At 34.1% G+C, this 24,066-nt stretch overlaps 1 protein-coding gene across 10 annotated transcripts in view; it reads right to left on the bottom strand.

Moving 5' to 3' along the window:
- Positions 1 to 270: 270 nt before the first annotated feature.
- Positions 271 to 24,066, bottom strand: part of VEZT (vezatin, adherens junctions transmembrane protein) — a 63,097-nt gene continuing 39,301 nt past the window's right edge. For 8 of the 10 annotated variants that reach the window (XM_010989964.3, XM_064491600.1, XM_064491601.1 and 5 more), the window contains 5 exons: positions 21,095 to 21,426; positions 18,415 to 18,608; positions 14,625 to 14,725; positions 13,090 to 13,297; positions 271 to 9,844 (listed from right to left, as the gene is read on the bottom strand). In XM_010989964.3, the coding sequence (XP_010988266.1) occupies positions 9,330 to 9,844; positions 13,090 to 13,297; positions 14,625 to 14,725; positions 18,415 to 18,608; positions 21,095 to 21,426 (1,350 nt within the window). In that variant the 3' untranslated portion in view covers positions 271 to 9,329. Of the gene's footprint in view, positions 9,845 to 10,610; positions 10,928 to 13,089; positions 13,298 to 14,624; positions 14,726 to 18,414; positions 18,609 to 21,094; positions 21,427 to 24,066 lie in introns of those variants that run through there. The other 2 variants (XM_031463005.2, XM_064491603.1) reach the window with 1 other exon arrangement.

The raw sequence follows: 24,066 nt of genomic DNA, 5'->3' as shown, positions 1-24,066 counted from the left end.
TGTATCCAATGGCAAAGTCAGTGAGAGGAGAAAACAGACCTTTTAAATTTAATTTGCTGTTTTCACTGATAAATTATCATGTGAAGCACTTGAATGACCAAACAAACAAAACTTAAGACTAATGAGTCCATGGCTTTCCAGATAACTGCTGTCTCTTTTGGGTATATTAACAAATTCTGGAAAAAAAAAAATAGAAAAATAGAGACAGAGGAAGAGAAAAACAAGTTTTATATTTTGGCTAATTCATGTTGCAAACACTAGAATCAGGAATGAAATATAAACTACTGATTTTTATTGGATACTTCTTAAGCTTAGAAGGAACAATAATAATACAGACACATAAAAACCTACTGTTGGGTTTTTGTAAAATCCTTTAAAACAGTTGACAAAAATTCAATATGGTAAAATACATAGAGTTATCAAAGAAAGTACTGTGTTAAAAAAGGTTGTACTCTTAAGTCTTCAGGTAGGTTTGGAAAGGTACAGTTTTACTACATAAAACATAAGTAGTTAAAAAGTAAAAATTAAAACACCTTTGAAAGAATACTCTCAAATGATATTTTTTATAGCTTACACTCTAAAAGCATCTAAGGTAAAGGCAGACTTTAGAAACTTATATGTAAAGAAGCCTGAACTCTGGAGCACAGTACAGCAATTTCTGTTTTCAGTGTTCATATATAACAATGTGGAAAGAGAGTACAAAGCCCCCCCCCCCCCCGGTATGAGAGTACTTATTGTACATAAATGTAAACTGGGCTCATGCATTTCAGGCTGTGCCAAGAAATAGTTAACTGTGTTCACAGATTAGTACTTATACAAGATTACTGATGATAGGTTTTTCATGTTTGGGTGAACACAAAATTTCATAAATTCTGGAAGAAACTGAATATAATTAAATTCTTTATTGTTCATTAGGGAAAAATGAGAAGAATTGAGGCGTAAATTAAGAGTGAATTTATAAGACAATAAAAGCATTTGAATCATTTGGCTTTAAAAGGAACCAAAATCCAAAATCATTATATCCAAAGTCCACTATTTTATTAAAAAACAATATAAAACACACATAGTAACATGTACAGTGTTTTGATTTATGCAAATAGGAAAACACTGAGAGAGAAGGATAAACATAGTAAAATTTAAAAGGCAAAAATAAAAGAATCCATGGGCTGAAGCATCTATGTAATGAATGTAGCACAGAACTAACCCCAGGGTTGGGTTCTTCAGAATGACCCTCAGTAGGCTCACATTCCTATTTTAAAGGATACCCCATTGATAACACCAGTTTTTCTGGTGTGACAAGGCTTGGAGGAACAGCAGTTTGGGGCTCCTTTCACATGTATAGTCCTTGATTAATCTGCAGTTATTTCAAACATGGTCTAAATCTATTGAAATGCCAGTATTACCAAAAGTATACATTTTCATCGTGTTACTGGATTTGGGGTCTTTTCAATGCCTTTTCAGAAATCTTGCCCTCCAAATTAAACAGAAACATGTATGTGACTATAACAATGTCACAGTTATGATGTGAGACCATGTCATGAATCAACTAGATCAGAATATTTAAAAAATCCAGAGCAGTAGAGAACAAAAATAAAGAAACTTGCTAAAAGCCTTACTGTGCAAAACACTGTTGTAAAATGTGAGGTATCCATCTATTTCCACTCTATCATCCTAGCTTGTTCTCATCAACCATAACAGATTCTAAAACGTAGCCTACAGTGAGGCTTACAAGGGACAGTGAGTACAAATAATGCAAAGGGTCTTCCCAGATCTGAACCTCAAAAAGCAAGCTGAAAGCAATGTGGTGGATTCAGTCACAGATTAAAAGAAAAAGGCATTCATTTCCAGAAACGAGTTTAAAATCACGTAGCATTGCAGCCAAAAGGCAAAGACTAATACCTTTCAGAAACTATGAAAAGTTAAATAAGACTGAAAATAAAACTGTTGAGGAGAGTCTTTGAGAAAAATAAAAATAGAAATAATTAATTTGGGATAGAATTTGTTTTGGTGGCTAAGTTGTTTAACCTAAAAAATAGAGATCTGATAATTAAAGTTATAAGAACAATTCTCATTGGCAATTAATAACTGTACTACATACCATATTTCTATTGTGATAAATTACTATAATGTCAAAGTCCAATTAGACTTTATCTTGTTATTCACTGTCGGCCTTCTATTTTAATAGGATTAAGCAACCAATTCTTGTGAAAATGTAGTGACACATACCAAAAAAAGTGAGTCTTGGTGAACGCAGGATGTCTCATCAGCCTCAGGTTATCTTCAGTCTTCATACTCTTGATGTTCCAGGAATGATGCGCGAGTTTAGGTTGGTTCTAGGATAGGCCCAGGGGCCTGGTTTGATCTGGGATCCCTGGGACCATACCTAGAACAAACCCAAACAAAACCAAACTCCTTGGAACCACTTTCAGCTCAGGTGGACTTCTGGACTTTTCCCTCATATGGACCTCCAGGGCTGTACCAGGACCATAAGCCAGTCTTTAAGGGACGAGAGTAACATTTTGTACTTTGCCAGATGTAAGCACTGTGCCTGAGTAAGCATTCTTTAAGTCATAGTATGAACAGAAGGTACAGGTTGGTGAAATTAAAGTACAGAAAATACTTAATTTAGAAATGAAGCTAATTTAAGGATTTACTTGAGGGGAAAAAGAATATATAATTCCTTAGAATATTATAAAAGAATAAACTTGTAAAAGACATGTGTTAGTTTAAAAGAATATGTTCAATGGTAAAATAAACTTGTTTGAAGGTAGCTGACTTTCAGGAAATGCTACAAAAGTGAAAAATGTCAAGTCCAAAATAGTAAAATTATCTCTTATTTGAGAAACTCTTATAGAAGAGAGGAAAAATATATTTCTACAACAATCTCTCATAGAATATATGCATTTTTTAAAAGACTATATTCAAAAGTATACACAACTTAAATACTGTCCTTTTGCAATAACATGTTCGATATGTGCCAAACGAAATTCAGTAAATAGGGATAAACAAGCTAAATTAATTGCTGACAGGTTAAAATACATTTAAATTTCTATTGCATTAAAAAAAATACCACACGTATTTAAACTTATCACACATTTTAGGATATCCATAAAATTAACTCCTCATTCATATTAAACTTATGTATATGTCAATTATGAAATCAGTTCATCCTTTTTTTGGTTTACAGCAATTACAGTAAGTAGATCACTTTCCTCTCACAACTGTACTCAAAGATAATTTTTCTCCTTGTACCACCAACCCAAGTGTAGCTTCATGCCTATTCTGTAATGGCAGTCTCAACTCAAGAAACTAGGTTGGATCATCTATTTTTTAATGAATATTGTATCATAATTTCCTTCCAGTGGCATGAATGCCTGAAAGCTAACTATGAAGTACAGCCATAAAATAAATAGACTAATTTTCTGATTACCCTGTATGTGATGGCAGGATGAGTCAACAACATACAGTTACTAAAACAGTCAGCCTGCTGGTAAAACTAAGTTGTTTAGTGCTAATTCCAGACAGATCTCTCTTTCTAGACAGATTTGAATTTTACTTGCAAACATTGTAACATGCAAATTTAACGTTTATTTTTCACTCGAGAGAGAAAAATTATCATGCCTGATTAATTAACATATTAAATTATAATTTAAACATGCAAAATATAGAATGACAGTGGGAATTTAGTCATTCAAATATCTATCAATATCATTAGGTCCAACACTGTAACTTCCGGCAAACTTTTAACATACATTTAATTGAATAAAGACACTGTCTTAAAAACATGCATAATTAAAGAATAAATTCATTGTGTGTAATTGTCTAGAGTCTAAAAACCTTCTTACTTCTCAGTTCTCTATGGTATCAATAATGAAATTTTCCTTATTTTCCAAGGCTCAACCTATTTCATGTTTTGGTAATGAAGACACATTTCTCAAAACAAAACCAACATAAAAAAACCAACCCAGACAAAGAAATTCTTAGCAGCATGTGGTATCCAATTTAAATAGAAAGTACTACAGAAAATGCTAATTGGAGTAGACTGGTTCCAATCAAAACCGAAAAATTAGAGAATAGAAATATAGAGAAGGTTAAGTACGGAAACAAGATGGTTCCTTTTGTACACTAACAGCTCTTCTATTCTGAGAACAGATCTAATCTAGTAACTTCACTGAGGTAGTGAGTAATAGATGTCACAAAAATCCATGCACTTAAATATAATCTAGTTTTTCAGGTCTTCACTGAGTCAGTTTACTCCTACTTTATACATTATGCTAGCTGTCTTAGTCACCTGCTTTCCAAAACCGAAGCAGACTAGAAGAAGCATTATGAGGGTGGAGAAAGGCGATTGCTACAGGCACATTTAAGCAAGCGGTACTATAAATCAGAGGAATCAAAACTATTAGAAAAGAAAGACACAAAACAATGGAGCTATTTAGTAAAGGGGCATGTAGCTCTCAGTGCCTCATTTGCCTACCAAAGCAAAACCATTGTTAATGATGATCATTTTGACATAAAAAATTTTTAATGTACCTCATATATCATTTAAGAAGACAGCAATACATATTAAGTTTTAAAAAGATTTCCTTCAGAATTTATTTCAAAAATTTTTAATGCTTAGGTTTAAGCACTGTAGAAAACTGGGATATCTAGAATGACTCATTCCCCAAATATTCAGTTAGCCAGTTCTTATTAAGTTGGCCAAGCATATTTAGTTCTAGAATATAAAACTTGGTATACATAGTTGAAGTCCATTTATAGTACTCTAAGTTTTAAGTCTGTGTACTATACTAGAACATTTAACAAGAACAAAATATTTAACATTTTCCTAAAATATACAGAATGATTTATACAAAGATGATAGTCAAATTTTCAATTTTCTTTTATAGCTCAATTCATTAATGGAGAGTCCTAGAAACATCAACATATAAAACTTGAATTAATACTTTTAAGTATATGGCAATCACATATTTAACCAAGTATTTTTAGGAATTCTCAGTAAAGAACTAAGAGGCAAACAAAAGTATGCTAAGCAGCCCAACAAGTACCACAAAGTCCATGCATTTTACTGACAGAAAAGCCCCTTAGCCTTCGTTCAGTCTACTTACTCTTATTTTAGACACAATTCTAGCAAGCTTGGCAATCTGGTTTCTCAGTCCACAGCAGATTAGAAGCAGCAAATTAGGAGCCTAGTGCAGGAGGCAGGCACACAAGACAGCAGCAAACAGTGACAGCTGATTACAAGGGAAGATAGAAAAACTGAAAAACAGACACAACTCAAAAAGCATAGCAATGCAGGGTCAGGCAGTAAAAGGGCATTGTATATCTTAGTAGTTCCCATGATAGGATCTGATGTTCATAAAGATGACGAAGAGAAAGTGGAGAAATAGAAAGTACACTTTAGAAAAGCTCCTACTAAACTGTTGCAGAAATTAATGATTAAATGGATTTACCTCAGTTAACAGAAAAATTAACTAATGCAAGTTAGTCACCTGTCAATGATGACATAAGTGAATTGTTACTGTACTTAGGGCATTTTTTTCCCCATATTTTCTCTTTTAAGATATTTGTAGCTTGATTTTCTAATTCTAAGTGTCAATTACATAGATATGTTCTTATAAATAGAACTGGAAGAATAAATCAGTCTTTATGCTTTGTCTGGTTGTCATGAATGAATGGCATGTCTACTTCAGTTCAAATAACTAGTTGGCTAAGCTATACCACAGTCTTATGGTTCTTGTTTTGTTTGGATATAGAAACAATATACTATGATTAAACCAAATCAGTTGAGCTCTTCTTCCTATATGATTTAAAGGAAATCCTAGTAACTTATCAAAATATATTGTATTTTACATTACTGATGGTGTGTAAAAGTCAGTCACCAGCGTGAAATGACCTCTAGGGTTCCTTCTGATTAATTCCATTGACTTATCATTTTGTGAAATGTATCAGAACTTGATTCTTTTTATGCTTTAACATTAAAAGCTTTACCACTTTTATTATGTAAATCAGAATATTACTTTTTATTTTTCAAGAAAATGAGTTTTAAATTTTTGACCTATTTTACTAACATATTTACTAACTGGTTACTAACATAACCAGATCTTGTTTTTCAGCCTCAAAAGTTTTATTTCCTTTTTAACTATTTCTGAGAAGTCAGAAATCACAAATATCATTTAGCAATTCAGAGAATTTGGTTTTTGCTGGGAACCCTGTGACATTATTACATCAACTATACGCACAGCTTTTAAATGACAGGTCTGGGATTTAAACTCAGGTCTATTCTTCTGTATTAAACCCTTAAAGTCTTAAAATTCCTTAGTAATTTGCTTTAAACTTGTTTTTCCCAACCTGCTTGTCTCCAGTAACTTCCGAAATCCAACTTGAGTCAATGCATTAGAGTTCCTAGTGAGATATATTCAGATGCTGTAAGTACAATTAGCTTTAATAAGGATTTAACTTACGAAGTCAGATAATACAGACAACTTGTGAAAACAAGCAGCCAAGTGCAAATTAAAAACCAACAGGAGTCTTACCCTAGATAGACAAGATATGTAGAATTTTAATGAGAGCTGGAAAAAAAAAAGGATTTAAAATAGATATAACTGTAACCAGATCATTTAGTGCCATGATTTTCCAAATGTAGGCAAAGGGCAAAAATTCTGTCTTTAAGAGTGACCTAAATAAATAGCCCCTTCCATGCATTCTTCCATTAAGTATACTAGGTTTAAAATAAACTATGGAAATGTTCATATTAAAAGCTGTCAGGATATTACTCTTAATAGGAATTATACTGTCAAAATACTCTCGTAAAATTTGAAAGCACAATTACAAGTTTTCCCCATAAAATATTTTTGCTAGAGGGCTTCTTTTGGATGTAGGGTGGCAGCTATTAAAATTAGTCAAAAGCCTGATAAGACAAAAGTAAAATATTCTCAGAAAAGTAACAAGAATACCTATTTATATTACATTGATTTACTTGTTTTATTTCCAAAAGTATTCATGGCAAGAATAAAGTCCTGGACAGAGGTTCTTAGATTTTACCAGGCATAAACATCACTTAGGTCTTTTCCCAAAATGAACAACTAAGAATGATTGGGAGTATGGCCACAAATCTGTATTTTAAAAATATTATCTCCAAATTATTCTAATGTAGGTGGCCCCGTGGAGGGGGCAGACAGAGAAACACTGACTTTTAGATTATTATAAAAGAAAATTAGGAATTTTCACATGGAAGATAATATTTTATCATGGAAATATTTTAAAAGATGACAAATTATAAAAACTACATTTAAAACAGAACATTCAATTAAAGTTCCAACCTCCTTATATCATGATTTAGAGTAAGTAGAATTTCTATAAAGCTAAGTAATAACTAGAGAATGAAACAGATCAGACAGGGGAAGGTAAAGCTCAAGTGGTACAGTGCATGCTTACTAGCATGCACAAGGTCCTGGGTTCAATTCAATTTTTTCTGTTACTAAAAATAAATAAATAAATAAACCTAATAACCCCTCCTCAAAAAAAGCAGATCAAACTGGAAAAATAGAAATTGATTAAAATTAGTCTTTCAAAATTAAAAAGTTATCACCCTAGAGAGCATTGAATAAAACTGATATAATATTATGAAGGTATTTCCCCAAACTGGTGTGATAAAAATAATATAAAAAAGATCAGAATGACTAAACTCTAATAATTCTTCTTGTGTAAAGTTATAGATTAAGAGGACAATTACCAAGTTTTTCCATAATTCTTCTAAATTAAAAGAAAAAAGGAGTTGGTAAACTAAGCAATTTAAAACAAAAGTATACTCTAAGCATTATTATTTAAGAATCTAATAGTCAGGTACAACACAAGATTTCTTTCTTGAAATTTAGCTAACTATTTCTCAGTGGTAAACTAGGCCCACCCTAAGATATTGCTCCTAAGAGCTTCATTATGGGTAAGTCCCAGAATTTCTGGCAACCGGCAGAATCACTTGTAGCACAAGGATCTCCACTATTCATATAAAGCGGAACCAAGTTTTTCCTCAGGACAAAAAATAAATTTCCTTAGATTATTAAAAAACAAAATCCCCTATGGAATACAAAAATTTACTCACTTGAAGTGCTAAGTTACAGGAATTCCAATATGTTTCTTAACACCAAAGACATACTAGATTCATCATGTAATTTCCTTTGTCAGACAGCAGCATAAATTGAGTTTTTCCTACATTTTCCCTAAATAATGTCTATAAACTATGTCAGTGCATAGGAGCTACAGGTTTTAAAAAAACAATATACTCCTGAAAATATCACTCTTTGAAAATATTATCACAACACAAAACAGAGGAGACTGAACATTTTGGAAAGCAACCCCTTTAAAGAGGTAGTCTGTAAATAAAGTATTAAGGAGACAAGGATGCTTTCCAGGAGGCCAACAGGAATTTGCCAGAATCTTATTAAGGTGGAGAGGGGGTACATCCTCAGGCTAGAAATCAGCAGCATCAGTGACTTGCTTGTGTTAATGGCACCCATAATCTCTATACAAACTGATAAAAGGAATTCTCTGCAAAGTTGGAGGTGAGGCCTTGGACTAAAGGGATCCCACTCTGACATCATCTCTTTTAGTTGCAACAAGAATAGAAAAAGATAAATACAAAAAATTGAAAGGGTAATTCCTTAAAAGGTACAGCATTTCTTTTTTTAGAGATCATGAGGAAATCTTAAAATTAACTACTGAATATACATAGGAACAAGAAAACATAAGATGTTATAACTCAAGTACTTTTGAAACTACTTTTTAGTTCCAAACCCCAGTACACATCAATTGCATGAATTCAATTCGTTTTTTTATTCAGAATGTGTATCTCTGTGTTAAGACTGGTATAAACAAAAATGAAATACAAACAACTTGTTATTAATGTAATAGCTGCAGTTATTAACTGCGAGAATACAGTAAAAAGGAGTCTTACTAAATGTTAATGTTCTTGCAACAGAATTATCCCAGTCATTTTATGATAGCAAATTCTGGCAAGAAATGATAAATTCATTTGTTATTAAAGGTACTTAAAGAATTTCCAGAATGATCAGTTGTGCTGCAAATAAAACAGCAGTTTATTCAAAAGAGCCCTCACCTTTCTCCTATCTTCCTAAAAGATCTGCCATTTATAGGTAACTGCTATTTTTGGATCAGATGTTCAAACCTGGGTTCTTCCTGTAAATTCACATCTTAACTTTACATATACTAAACTTACACTCATTTTCCCTTTCCAGTGGAATATCTAGTCTTGAAGCTAAAATACTTTCATAAAAAGAATAATTTAAAATCCTTCATGTAAATCTTGGTTCTTACTTTTCTTCTATCTCATTTTTATTTCCTTGCATTATTTGTTCTTCCTCCTCATCACCAAAAGTCTGTTCCTGCATGGTGGTAAAGGAGAGGGATCTAGCAGCCACTTCTGCAGCAAGGCCAGCAGTGAAGGTAAAATCCGGCGACAGGTGTAGCTGTGCCAGCCTCTGCTTGATGGAGGGCTGTGATGAGTCCCTGGGGGTTGGGTGGGCAGGGGCCAGGCCACCTACATCTGCCTGCTGAGATTCATCTTCGCCCTCAAATTGGTAATACATTCTTTCTTCAGCTCCTTGGAGGAAGACTTCATTTGTAGAACTGTCTTTATTTTTACCTTCTAGAGGGTTTTCACATAGATACTCAGTCCTACTACTTATTTCATTGTCAGTTGTGGAGGGTTTACTATTTTCCTCTTCAGCATCATTTTTACCAACTTTCCCCATATCTGAATCCACTGATGGTTCTGAATTACTTATGGGTTCCACTGGGTCTACAGGAGACAAGGATTTCAACACAGCTTCAAAGGAAAAAAAAAAAAAGAAAGGAAAAGAAAAGAAAAATAATAACTAAAAACCCAGGATTGATTTAAACTTTAATTTAAACTCCCAGTAGCTTTTTTTCTTATTAAGAACAGTAAGTAAATAAAAGCTGAATAAACTTTCTAGTAAAATCAATGTAAATTTATAAAACCAGAAAACATTATGAGATAAAATGCTTGAGTAATGAAATGAGATGGGGTTTTGATGAATATTTTAAGACACCTCATATAGTTTCTTATTCAAAATACTAAAGCACTGGTTCTCAAGGTGTGGTCCTTGAATCAACAGCATTAGTGCATCACCGAGGAATTCGGAAAAACGCAAATTCTTGAGCTCCACCTCGGACCTACCGAATTAGAAATTGAGAGGGGACTGGTTATGTTTCCCAAGCCCTCCACCGGATTCTGATACACACTAAAGTTTGAGAACCACTGTGTTAAAGAATAAGCAGCATGGTTTTCACTGATAATGTGTCAGATAAAAGGTCTAAGAATAATCCAGATAATAATCCTATCGTCAACACATATATATTTACAATTTAAAACAGCATGGAAAAAAAAAATGCAACATACAATTCAACTCACTTGCCAATCACCTAACAAGACCCTGATGACAGTAAAGCCATAACTTCTACACATTTTGTAATGCCACAGAAAAATATAAAATAAATAAAACCTGCATTCCAGGTCAACTATGGTACAAAGCACAATACATAAATTTTACATCCATACGGCAGAAGTTGTCCTTTCAAGGAAAATGAAGTTTTATTTAGCCCCTCTTGATGTTAGTAGGCAGTGGGTTGCTTGCTAGGCAGTCTCTCCTCCCAGTATGAGGGGTTAGTACAATACAATATGTTATGAAGCATGACGGAAGAAAAAAAAAAGTGCGTCTTGAAGATCTGGCGTTTATTTAAAAAATAATTTTGTAAAATGTGTCCATTTCCAAGAAACAGATCCCTAAGCTGCAGTAACTCCACTAGAGAAGCAGCAACAACAGAAAAAAATGGCCACAGCAGGTTCCAGTGTAGAATTTCCCTCTCTAATTCCATTCGGACTTTATCCCTGTAGGCAGAGATGAAAACAACTCTGGAAGATGTACTGAAATTCTTCATGGGAAAAGCATTTTATGGTATCATCAGGTTTTTAATTATTTTCACAAACTAAATCAGCATTATTGTCCTTTCAAATGTAAACTACCAAAAGCATATATCTGAAAAAGAAACACGTTTCTCTTATCGTTTTATCTTTGCCTATACTGTAAGAGGATAATTTTAAAGCTATATGAAGAAAATACTAAATAAAAAAGGATACAAGTTTATACACAATGCTATTTTCAGACTTCATGTACAGTGTTAGTCTATAAATCTGCTAATTCTTAAAGAATGCAACATATATTTGACGTTGATAGATATTCTTGATTACTGTTAATTAAATGGGGTCACATAATCCAGAAAATGCATTACCTGACTAGTGCATTAACACTGTGCTAGAATATAAACCTCCAGGAGCGTGGGGATTTCTTGATCTATGTGCTAGGGATAAAGCAGTAAACAGTATCTTAAATATCTACTTGTTGAATGAACACTTTGCTGAATGGATAGTGTGGGCCATAATAAAGCACCAATTTAAGAAGACTGTAATTTAATTACAAAAACAACAAAAAATTGATAGCATAGAAAACAATGCCTAAAACATAATACTCTTAATCTCTGATTTACGTAGGCCCCATATATGAATAAGCAGGTTGCAGGAACTCTATTTTTACTGCTGCTTCTGGGAAGTTCCTAATCTACTATATGCTTTGCTGCTCAAGATTTCCTTTTATTCCACTACAGTGCCCCTCTGGTGAGAGGGTCTGTAGTGCAGGAGAGGTGGCAGGACTCATGGAGGAAAGACTGGTGGAGAGGACAGCTTGGTGGAGAAGACAGAATTCTTGGTAAAGGGATCGCCATGAATGTTTTTCATTAATAAAAACAGCAAGTTTGTGGAACCATTGTCTAATTAGATAGATATAAATAGAGGAAAATATCTATATTAGACATAGTGGGAAATATAATTGGATATGATGGACATGATGGAGAGGCTTGAAACCAAGAAAAGTTTAGATTTAATACAATAAGAAAGGGGGAACCACTGTAGGTTTTTAAGATAGAGAGGTATTATCAATGTGCTGTTTGAAAAAAATCTGGAAGTTAGCTTGCAAGGATAGAAGCTATCCTAGAAGCTTGTAAGGTATTTTCTAAGAACAGCTTAGAAGAAAAAAGTATTGAAAATGCAAGTCAGCTAAGAGGCTATTATAATATATATAGCATAATCTTTTGAGGACTTGGGCTACAAAGGGTGCCACTGGGAAGAAGGAATACAAGAAATGTACATCTGGACAAAGGAAGATGGTAGGACTCCTAAGAGAAGAAAAGAGAACCATGAGGAACTTTCCAGAGTATAGGTAATCTATATAATTCTAGTGAAAAAGAGAAAGGAAAAAGAAGTTGATTTTGAGGCTCCACATAGATACATACTCTAAAATGGAAGGGAAATTCCACTCCACCTTCTTAGAAATCCATAGGAATTAATTCCTAAACTGGGAATTAGCCTGTTTGATATTGTCAAGCTTTCCCTCTTTCCCTCCCCTGCCTCCCATGAAGTTCAACGAAAGAAAAGAAGGGTGGGAAATATAAAGGAGTTTAAGGCTAATCTTTGGTCGTACCAAACACCCAACTTTGTCCAAATCCAGGCATGGAGACAGCATGTACAAAAGCACCTCATTTCCCCTTCTACTAGAGTGCTCAAATAAATTTAATAACCTAATGATACAGCTGAGGGCCTAGATCTCAATTCACTTGTTTTAATAGTGAACAGTTATTAATTCTGTGTTTTATTAAAGTAATTATAATATCAACATAAAGAGAACAGAGTTTAGAATCTCAAATTCACTAAATTTGAACACTCTAATTTATTCAACTCACTACTCATTCCAAAACAAATTCAGTAAAAAAAAATCAAATAACTGATGAAAAAAGTATGATTTCATATTCCCAATTTGATTATATATCTACTCTTTCATTGATCAAATTGATTTTGTGTCTAGAAGAAAAATACTATACTTACTGATGAATCCCTAAAATTAAAACCGTAAGAATTCTACAGCTGAAATAAGATTCACAGTTCAACAGAAAAGAATCCCTTACATTCAAATAACCTTTTACTCTGAAGTCAGTGCTTACCGTGATCACTAAATAGAAGTTGCTTCCACTTCTGCCTTTCTGCCTCTGATGCTTTAAATCCCAGCACAGATTTTAGTTCTTGGAGTACCCTCTTGGATTCTTCATGCTCACGCTTCTGTCTCTCTCTGTCTTCTTGAGACAAGTAATAAAAATCATCCTTTCTGAAATCACTGTCCATATCTATATCATCTACATAAGCTTCTAATTCCTGAAAATAAATAAAAGAAAACACAATGTACTTCAAGCAGACAATTTTCTAGTAGCACTCATTTCAATCTCCAAGACTGAAAAATGAGGATTCTTGCCACAGGTCATTAAAGCACAGTTGGGCAAACAAAGCAAACATAGATAAAACTGAAATCTAAAAGAACTTACTTGATACTAAAAAGGGTTGTGGATAAGAAAGTTTAACAACTTCAATCATTATCATTCTACTCTGACACCATTAGCTCTGTCAAAACCAACCAAAATTAGCAGGGCTGGTGGTTTAGGGAGGTGGCCAGGTATGTTAGCTTTCTTTGGTAGACATTTGTAGTTCTTTCTGACTTCTCAGGAAGTTTAGACACTATTTCTAGGATTGGGGAACACCTCATCTTATGGTTCTCCTTATCTCTAAGGCAGAGAGTAGGATCCTTGCTTACTCAGGTTTCTTTGCAGTTACGGTTCAGGAAAATGACCTGAGATCCTCTAATCAGGTGAACCTGGATCAGATCTGATTCAGAAGTTTGTTGTAAAAGAAATAAGTGTCTTGAGGAATCCACTATAGCAAGGATGGTAGCAGATGAAGTTTCCAGAGGTAGAGGTTCTAAAAAGAGTTTTGTCTGTACCCAGTGACTTAGCAGTAATGTTGCTATTGGAACAGTTCTTTTGAGTGATTTTGGTTGTTCACCCCAGCCTGCTTCAAGCCCGATTACCTGGCCCTCTGAAATATTCTGTCAGTTATACCTAATGTTTTTAAACAAATTTCTTGTTTGTTAAACTTAATAGGATTGGTCTCCCTTTACAATTAAGAATACTGAGTAGACAATATAACCCAAAGAAAAGAAGTTTTCCTCAGAATAAGCAATTTGTTGTCAACATCTGATGAAATCATTTTAAAAAAGTGTTTTTTAAAGTGAGGTATAACATACATACATGCAGCTAAATGCACAAATCTTAAGTGTACAGTATTTTTACATATGTACACATACTGGTAACCATCACTCTGATCAAGATTAAAAACATTTCCAGCATCCCAGAAGTTACCTTTGCCAATGCACTAATTTTTAATGTGCTTAATCACTTTTGAGTATCTAAGAAACAGACAAATAGATATAAAGAACCAAAAAATTGGCTGGTAGATTCAATGGGTTCAAACTCAAGGCACTAAAAACTGATCTGATATAAATTCAATGCATTATACTGTGATTTCGTAGCTCATTAAAAATACAAATTCAACAACTTATTCAACAATTATCCACGTCACTTACAGAAAAAGATAGGTAAGCTTTGTACATGAAACTCTTCAGGAGAAAAAAAGCAATTTTCACCCTTACCTGCTCCTCAGGGATTGGATCTTTATCTGCAATGTGTAGAGTAGGCTGCATCAAAGGTACCACAGTACAGTGTTGGTTTTCACATGCCATTTCAGGTTTGCCTTAAAAAAAGAATAGGCCACATAGAAATGAGTGAACATTTATTAAAATTAACAAGGGAGAGGGTATAGCTCAAGTAGTAGAGCACATGCTTAGCATGCATGAGGTCCTGGGTTCAATTCCCATACCTCCTCTTAAAAAAAATAAATTAAGTAGAACCTAATTTACCCCCCCACAAAAAAATTAAAATTAACAAGAGTAATATCAGTAGATTTATAATTTAAATTATATCAAACTCTTCGGGGAAAAACTGTTTTTCCCCTCCTTCTTCACCTTACCATAGTATCTGGCACACAATGGATACTCTATATATTTGCTGTGAACAGTCAACTTTGTTTAAGGCACAGAAACAGTCTCAAGACAGACCATCACTCTTCCCTACAAAAAATAGACTTCAATCTTGCACTTCACTTACACTATTTTTATTCTCAGAAGTTAGAATCAGAAATGAGTTTCATAAGTAAATAGCTTGAAAAGATCACCCAAGTGAGCCTAACTTTATTTAAAATTGGTGTTTGGCATCTAATATTGTAGCTACTCAGTCTCATATCCAGCTTTCTACCTTTTATCATTATCTCTGTACTTTACAGAAGTCAAGTTTAAGCCTCTCAACTTTTACCTTTCAAGAGTAATGATAGATAAATGGTTGGGACCAGAGTTTGGGGAGACTCTCAGCTGGTATGGGCTGGTGTGGTCAAAACAAGCTAGGCTGGGATGGGAAGAAGGTGTGAATCAGCAGAAATGTGACTTAGGAGACAGCCCGTAGGGTCAGGCGATTGGTTACATATAAAGGACTGAGTAAATAAGCAAGTATATTGAAGATAAAGAGAGCCAAGCTTCTCAAAATCACAAGAGGGGAGGAACAAATATAGAAAGAGGGAAGGCCAGAATAAACTATGTGGTATTGGAATAGAACTGGAAGTATTGGTATGAACAAGCTTATGACATATATGGACAGATAGATAGAGAAATAGATATAGAAGTGTGTATGTGTATACATGCAGATATATTTCACAGCTCTGTACACTGAAAAGTGGTAAAAGTTATAACATCCCAGTGGCTATAAGCATACCTAGCACCCAGATCTTGGTTTCTTGGTTATTTTCTATTAAAAGGAATGAGGGCTTCTTGGAGATAAGGCTGATGTTAGGGCTAGAGGCAAGAAAAGTATGAGACAAAGTAAAGAAGTGCTCAAAGAATGATGGTGACATGAACCACCTTGAATGTGCTCCCTCTGGTTAAACCCTGGACAACTTGAGCAACAATATAATAATAATAAATTATGATCTATTAAATGAAACAAGCATCCATACATCCATACTGATATAAAGAAGTAAATGAGTGGGAAAAGGGGATGCTTAACCTTACAACAGAGTGTCAGCTAGTAAGTGTAAAAGGAAAATGGAATTAGAAAATTACCATTGCCAGCAGGGAGGGTATAGCTCAGTGGCAGAGTGCATGCTTAGCATGCAGGAGATCCTGGGTTCAATCCCCACCCCGTACCTCCGTTACAAAATAATTGAATAGATAAATAAACCTGATTACCTCCCTGCCAAAAATTAAAAAAATTTTAAATAAATAAAAAGAAAATTACCATGAGCAACCATCGCAGTAATACCCAATTCAAGCAAGAACTATCAATGAATGCTAAAATTAGTGGTTGAAAAAATATTAAGCTAATTTATTTTATTTTATTCATTTTGTTATACAATCTTATGAGTTTAGACAAATTCGACCCATATAACCACCACTACCACCACAACCATGATATAGAACAGTTCCATCACCTCAAAATATTTACTTATGTGGCCTCTTTATACCCTATTCCTCCCTCCATATCAAACTCCTAGTAATGATTGATATGTTTTCTGTTCTTACTAAATTTTATCATTTTGAGAATGTCATATAAATGGAATCAGTATGTAGTGATTTGAGTCTGGTCTCTCTTGATTAGCATAGTGCATCATCCATCTTATTGATGTATCAGTAGTTCATTTCTTTTTTATTTCTGAGTAGTATTCCATTGTATTGGATGGATGTAATGGTTTATCTACTTATCAGCTGAAGAACTCTAGGGCTGTTTCCTGATTTTGATGGTTATACTGAACGTCTGTTTTTCAAAAATGCAAACAGAAGTATTTAGGGGTAAAGGGTTTCATGTCTGCATCTTACTCTCAAATGGTTCAGAATAATACCACAAAATTTTTATATACAGATACACAGAGAGATAAGGCAAATGTGGTAGAATGTCAACAACTAGGGGATCTGGATGAAGGGTACTTAGAATTATTCTTGTGATATTCCTATAAATTTGAAATAACTTTAAAAAAAAGAGATACATCTAACTAAAGCACTTGATTCTTAAAAAATTCAAATGAACACTTTTATTTCAAGTTGTGTACCCAAAGATACTATGAGCATTTTAGTGAGAAAAGTTTGTGAATATTTGTATCTTAATTCATATCATTATTACCTATGAGCGAAAGCCACATGTACAGAGGATAATCAAGAAATGGTTCTTGCCCTGCCCAATGATTTGGAAACAAATTTAGTAATAAGGTTTAAGTGATTGACTAACATTCAACACCTCAGAGGGAGGGGTGAATGGGATGCATATTTAACACCCAGTCTTTAAGTGTTTCTATTTATAGAAAATGTACTCAAAAGCTCTAAAGTCATATCAAAAAGTTTAATATGCATAAATATCTGCACACATTAACAATCCATAGCAAATTTATCCTTTAGGGGAAAAATTATTCACCATTTACATTTGAGATATAAAGGAAATCTACTGGTAATATTAGTAAATCACATGTTAACATTTTCTTTGAAAAAAGTTAAGACATTAAACAGAGTATTGCAGATTTAGCTATAAACACAACAATGACTAACTGGATGATAAAGTGTTAATCACCTTAGGCAGCAATAGAGTTTCTATACGTAAATCTAGTTAACCTCATCATAAAGTTCCAAGGGATAAACATTGTACAGACTTATAGCACAAGCTTAAAAATTAATATGCTAAACATTCACAATGAAATTAGTAAAAATAAGTATAAAATCTGGGTCCAAAGAAAAGCAGTTTTGCAGAAAATTTCAAGACTGCTTTTTTACCTAGCAGTACAAGACACTCCAATGTTACTATTAAATAACGACACAATACATTTTAGACCCTTAATAACAAATATGCAGTGCCACCTAATGTAGCATTTGTATAGTATTTTTGAATGAATGAAGTATTTTATCTTAAAAGCAAAATTAAATTTCTGGTCCTTGACTATCAAACCCATTATTACTCTAACTGGAAAAGAGTTTCTGGAAGTTCTAACAAAGGAATAATACTATTAAAATCTATTCATTTATTTAAGTTTTTTAAAAAGGAGCACTATAGTCGGGGGAAGTACATAATTTGGGGAACTTTCTAATCATGTTCATTTTTCATTTACAAAAATAAGGGCCAAAACAAAAAACAAAACAAAACCCCAAAAAACAAACAAACAAAAATCCAGCCAAGACTTTATATTCAGTGTCATATTGTACATGTAAGTTCAATTTTTTTTTCTTTTAGTAAACTAAGGAATTTTGTCAAGTCATTTTCATCACGAAGACATGAAGTACACCTAATAAAATCCTACCAGAGTGGAATAAACATATCTAGTAAGTGTATGCAAAAGAAATCTCTCATAGGTACCTTTTTTATCTGTATTTCCTCGTAGCAATTTGTCCACTTGAGAAATGGCCTCTTCCCAGCAATTGTTGCTTGCTTGAACATGGGGCTGAATCAACTTTAACTTCTGTTCTAAGATTTGATAAGCTTCTAATACTAGTTCCTGTGTTTCCTTAGTACAGACAAGCTTTTCAAGTTCATCTTCAAGAATTATTACCCTGAGTAATAAAGAAAAACAGAAACAGATCTCTAAAATATGAAATAAAATGTATAATTCACGAGACTTATTTAAGGAATAATTTTATATCATAAAAAAAGGTTCTGGACATGGAAGGTGGTGACAGTTGCATGACACTGTATATGTACTTAATGCCACTTAACTGTATACTTAAAAATAGCTAAATGTTAAATGTTATGTTTTATATATATTTCACCACAACTTAAAAAAACTTATAAAAAGAGTATAATATATTTATTCAACAAATATTTCTTGTATATATACCAGGCATTTTACAAACTGAAAGGATAAATCAAACCCATCTCCAACTTATAAGAAACTTATACCAAATCAGGGAAGTTATACACACACATATATAAATGTGATACAATATAATAAAAAGTTAAAACTAACATTTTATTTCCATTTTACAGGTGAGAAATTAGGTCTAGAGAGTTGAAGAAAGTTGCCCAGGTCATACAGCTGGTGAGCTATAAAGCTGGGCTGAATCTAGGCACAAAATGACAGAGAAATAAAGATAAGGTTATAAGAATTCAGAAGAGGAAGTTACTACCAGCTATGTGTAGAGACAGGGGACAGCTAAGGAAGAGTTACTTTTGAGATATACTGAAGGATGGATAAACTCTGCCCACGTACAAAAGATAAGGAAGGTCATTCTAGATGGTAAGTGGGAAAAAGCATTTATGCAGTTTGGCTGGACTGAAGGAAAGGAGTGAGCAATAAAGACAGAAAGCAGACCGCAGTCAGGTTATGGCAAACTCTTTCCAAAGAATGGTTTATACAGATTTTAGACTAAGCTGCTACACTCCAAAACCAATGAAGATTTCCAGTTAAGTAAGAAAGCAAATAAATGCCTCAGAAACATGAACTGGCAGTGAGCACTCTGGAGGCTGGGAGAACGTTAAAGGGTTAATGCCCTCGTGTAGGCAAGGGAGACTGGGCATAGCGAAGGGGACAAGGGAGAGGGAGGAGTGAAATGTCAAACAAGTTTTTAGAGAACACTTTTATTATCTGTGTGTGGCAGTGCTAAAGAGCAAATCAGCTATGATGGTTTGTGACTGATTTATTCTCTACTGAAAATATTTTGAAAGGTGACATATATAGCATATATGGAATATTTCATTTTTAAACAGGAAACATACTTCCCAAGATCATCCACAATCCCTGACCAAGGTACAAAGCCCTTCTTTGTCATTTTCCCATCCACTGTGACTCCTTCTGAGTCATCTTCCCTAGTGCTAATAATGCATTCCATCATGCCCTGTATATTTCTGGGTCTATTGCCAAACATTAATTCTTTATAGACCCTGGCTTTGCCTAACACAACCGTTTCACTGAAATCCTGTTTTCCCCTCATGATGATCCCACTTTTGCCACCCACTCAAGTAGAGATTGCCTTATCTCCCAAATTCCCTGTGGGAGACAGGAATTTGCTTTCTTAGAACAGCAGCAAATGAACACAGAAACGTCCTAGCCTCAGTTTCTTATTTTTCCCCTATGTCCTAACCTTTACATCAACCTTATAACCTATCTCAGACCTTGAACTGGTGGATAAAAACTTATCTTCCTAAAATGTCTTTCTGACTTTAATTTCCTCTCCTTGTACATCACATCCTTCTTCACTCCAGTAAACTAGCCTCTTGATTTCCGAGATGTCAAGTCCTTTTCACCCACTTTCTTATCTTACAAAATCAAGTGTTGCCTCCCCCTTCCACTTCTTGCCTGGTATCCAAGGTCAAGTATATCAACTACAATCTTCTCAACTCATTAAATTTTGATGACCTTGCCCTGATTACAACACAACGTAAACCCAATCATTAATTTGATCCAGTCCTATACTATGAGTATCTGTTACAGAAAAATTTCACTGGAATGACTAGACCCTACATTTTACTAAGGCAGAGTACCAACAATACCATGCAAAGTACAAAATCAACAAATATAAACTATGGGCCCTACGTTTTACTATTCAGCTGAGGCCAAAAGAAAATGTTCTGTGCCCAGAAAAATGTCCAAACCTGCTTTAATTTATTCAGAAAAATAGCAATATATTACTCTTTAACTATATATAACAATACTTATAATTTACTGTTCCAGTGCCAGTAAATGCTTCTCTTAGATTGTAGGTTCCAGTTTAAGAGCCCTACTTAAAAGAGTTAAAACAAGCTTGCACTTTGTATACTTCTCCATTTCAGCTCTCAGAATGAACAACATGTTTTTGTCTCACATTTCTAGGTTTTCTGTTGAAATCAGGAAAAGTAAAAACTATAAATGACCCTCCACCCCCATTACAGTCCTTATAATCACTATTTGTCTGCTACATTTGTAGCTATACACCATCCTTCGAGCTCCAAGTCTCAATTTTGCTGCTTCTTTTTAGCTAGGACACAAGCCAACAACTGCAATGGCACAGGGATGAAGCCTGCTAATCACAGGGACATTTCCTTACATGACTTCTAAACTTACTCATTCAGTAATGCTTTCAGATGGAGCTGCAGGCTGCGTACTGCTGTGTGAACATTATTCAGTTCTCTTGACTTCTGTTGAGTTTTGGATAAACGCTGGGGTCCTGACTGGTGCTGAGTTTCAAAGTACCGATAGAACTCATAGCTGCGCTTAAGCTCTTCCAAGCAGGCAGAATGAGCATGAGGTAGACCTTGAGTCACATCAGATAAAATACGATGAGGCAAAAGTGCTGGAGTAAGTAAGGGCCCAGGAGGTGAATTAGCCGTAGAAAGTAATAGGGCTAACCGTCTGAAGAACTCTGAACTCTGTGCCACCCAGAGTTGGAATAAAACCTAAAAAAAGAAGAAAGAAAGAAAGGAAGAAAGGACTAGATCAATAAAAAATTCAACACAAACTACAGATTTGTTTATCTTAACTTCTGGTTTAAATTTTTCACTTTATCCTACATAACGAATATAGCTGAGCTTGAACTAACCTAAGGCTAATGAAGAATATAACATCAAATAATGTAGTCATGGCTCATGGGAACTTCTGATCCCAATATAGCAGCTAATGCCAGTATATAATATAGTACAGTTCTACCCTAAAAGGGGAGTGTTGATAGAATGAGACATCTATTAGAAGTTAATGCTCCTTGATGAATTATTTTAAAAATTTATGAAAAGGAGAAAAAGAGACAGTGGGAATGATGGACCTATTTAAGTCCACAGAAATGAGTCATTGATGAATCCACAGTTTGGGGCTCAAAATTACACCATGATTTTGGCCTAGGAAATAGCTAAGAAATAGCATAAAAATCAGTCCCACAGTGATCATACTCAGGAATGTCTGTCATGAGGATCTACAACACCCATTCTCGAAAGATACACCATGACTCCAGACAGCAAAGGATTTCTCCAGTCCTATGCAAGAGGACATCAAACAAACAAGTGAACGAGGAAACAATCTAGCATGAACAAGAGTTAGCAAACAACAAAAAGAGGATTGAACCACTTTGGATAATATAGATTCTAATTTTTTATAACCATGAAAATGGACATTATTTAAACTTTTATTAAATGAATTTTAAAATTATGCAAATAATAAATTAAGATAATTTAATGTAAAGCTATTTTACTATTAACTCATTTTTTAAATGAGCAAGGCCAAAATTCCAAATCACTAAAGATACACTACCTAGGAATTCCTAAATATAAATACAAGCTTATCTCACAAGTCTTCTTATTTAACCATCAGATTTTGTTACTACAACGATTTTTATTCCTTTATTTGTTCATTCAGCAAATATTTCCTGAGCACCTACGATGTGCCACGCAGTATTCTGGGTACTAATATAGCAGAGAGTAAAACTGAAAAATATCCCTGTGCTGATGGAGCTTATATTCAAGTAGGGGGCAATAGATAATAACAAGTAGAAGATAATTTTTTGGCTGAAGGGGTATGGGGAAAACATAGCAGGAAAGGGGAATAGCAAATGTGTGTTTGTGGTGTACACGTGGGATAGGGATAGGGAGAGTGAAGCGGAGGGAAAGAGGGGTGGCCAGGAGGGTCTCTAAAAAAAGTGCCATCTGAAGGAATTGAGCCACCATGAGAGAAGGGAGTTCTGGAGAGCAGGAGGTTCAAGCGCACAGTCCTGTGGTAGGAGTGTACTTGGCACACCTGAGGAATAGCAGGGTCCGTGTGGCTGGGGCATAGTCAACGAGCGGGAGCAGGATAAGAGATGAAGTCAATGAAGTAACCCTGGTTTTTACTCTAAGAGAAGTGGGGAGCCACTGAAGGGTTCTAAGCAGAAGAGTTATAACATCTGAGTTGTGCTTTAACAGGATCATTATGGTTGCTGTGTTGAGAGATAGGGAGGTGAGTAAGTTAGGAGGTTACTGCAGTAAGTTGAGAGTTAATAAGGTAGCTCATACCACAGTGGTTAGGGGTAAGAGGTAAGCAGAGGTCAGACTCTGGATATATTGTGAAAACAGAACTGACAGAATCTCTTGACAGTTTGTTTATGAGGGTAAGTGTTAACAAGGATCATTCCAGAGTTTTGGGCCACAGCAACTTAAAAAACAAAGTTGGCATAGGTTACTGCCATTTTAAGAAAGACTAAGTTATTACCTAATCACTACCAAATTATCCAATTAAACCAATTCAGAAATATATGTTTGTTTGTTTTTTTTCTGTTTGCTCTTTGAATAAAGGAGGCTGCTCTAGATGAGAAGATAACCATAGTTTAATGGGCAATTAGGAAATTTCGATTTAAATCATTTTCATAAAATGTAGATTTATTTTTTAAAGCAGGAAATATACTAATTTATAATAGTAATAATTTAAAAACTAGTTAAAATTTTACACAAAGAATAAGAGCTCTGTACTAAATATTTTACACATGTCTCCTCAGGATGCAATTAGGAAGTTGCTTTCCTTTCCAAAGATGCTGCACTTGCTATTACTGCTAAGCTTTCCTGAGGGAAGATATGTAAACAATTAAAAAATATATATTTTCTTTATAGGATATAATGAAGATTACAAAGGAAAACAAAAGGCCCTGATTTATGTATAAACCATCTTTCACTACATTTTAAAAAAACCTTTAATTAGTCTTGTTCTTTTGAGAAAGAATTTTCTTTTAAAATTTAACTTACCAAAAAAGTAAAATAAAATTTAACTTACAAAATCCATTTTAAAATTCTTTATCTGGGTATAATGGCAACTGTACAAGGTGGCACTACACAGTTTTTGAATACTACTGGGGTTTTCAGCAGTTTATAAACTCTATAAATCTCAAGGCTTCTTTTAGAGTCCAATATTCTTGGTAACACTACAACAGAATCCAGTTTGGTTATAGACTAGTTATATGTTAAAATAAAGCAAAATTAAAATACTAAAGTTTGTCTGATTTTCAAAATAACATAGTGAGCAAAAAGGATCCAGCTACAACCAGCATCACTGCTGGTGGGGTGGGGAGATAACAAGTGAAC

This window comes from Camelus dromedarius, chromosome 11, assembly GCF_036321535.1.
Source record: "Camelus dromedarius isolate mCamDro1 chromosome 11, mCamDro1.pat, whole genome shotgun sequence".
Classification (NCBI taxonomy): domain Eukaryota; kingdom Metazoa; phylum Chordata; class Mammalia; order Artiodactyla; family Camelidae; genus Camelus; species Camelus dromedarius.
Note: the sequence above shows the minus strand (reverse complement) of the source record. Positions and strands in the feature narration are given on the sequence as shown.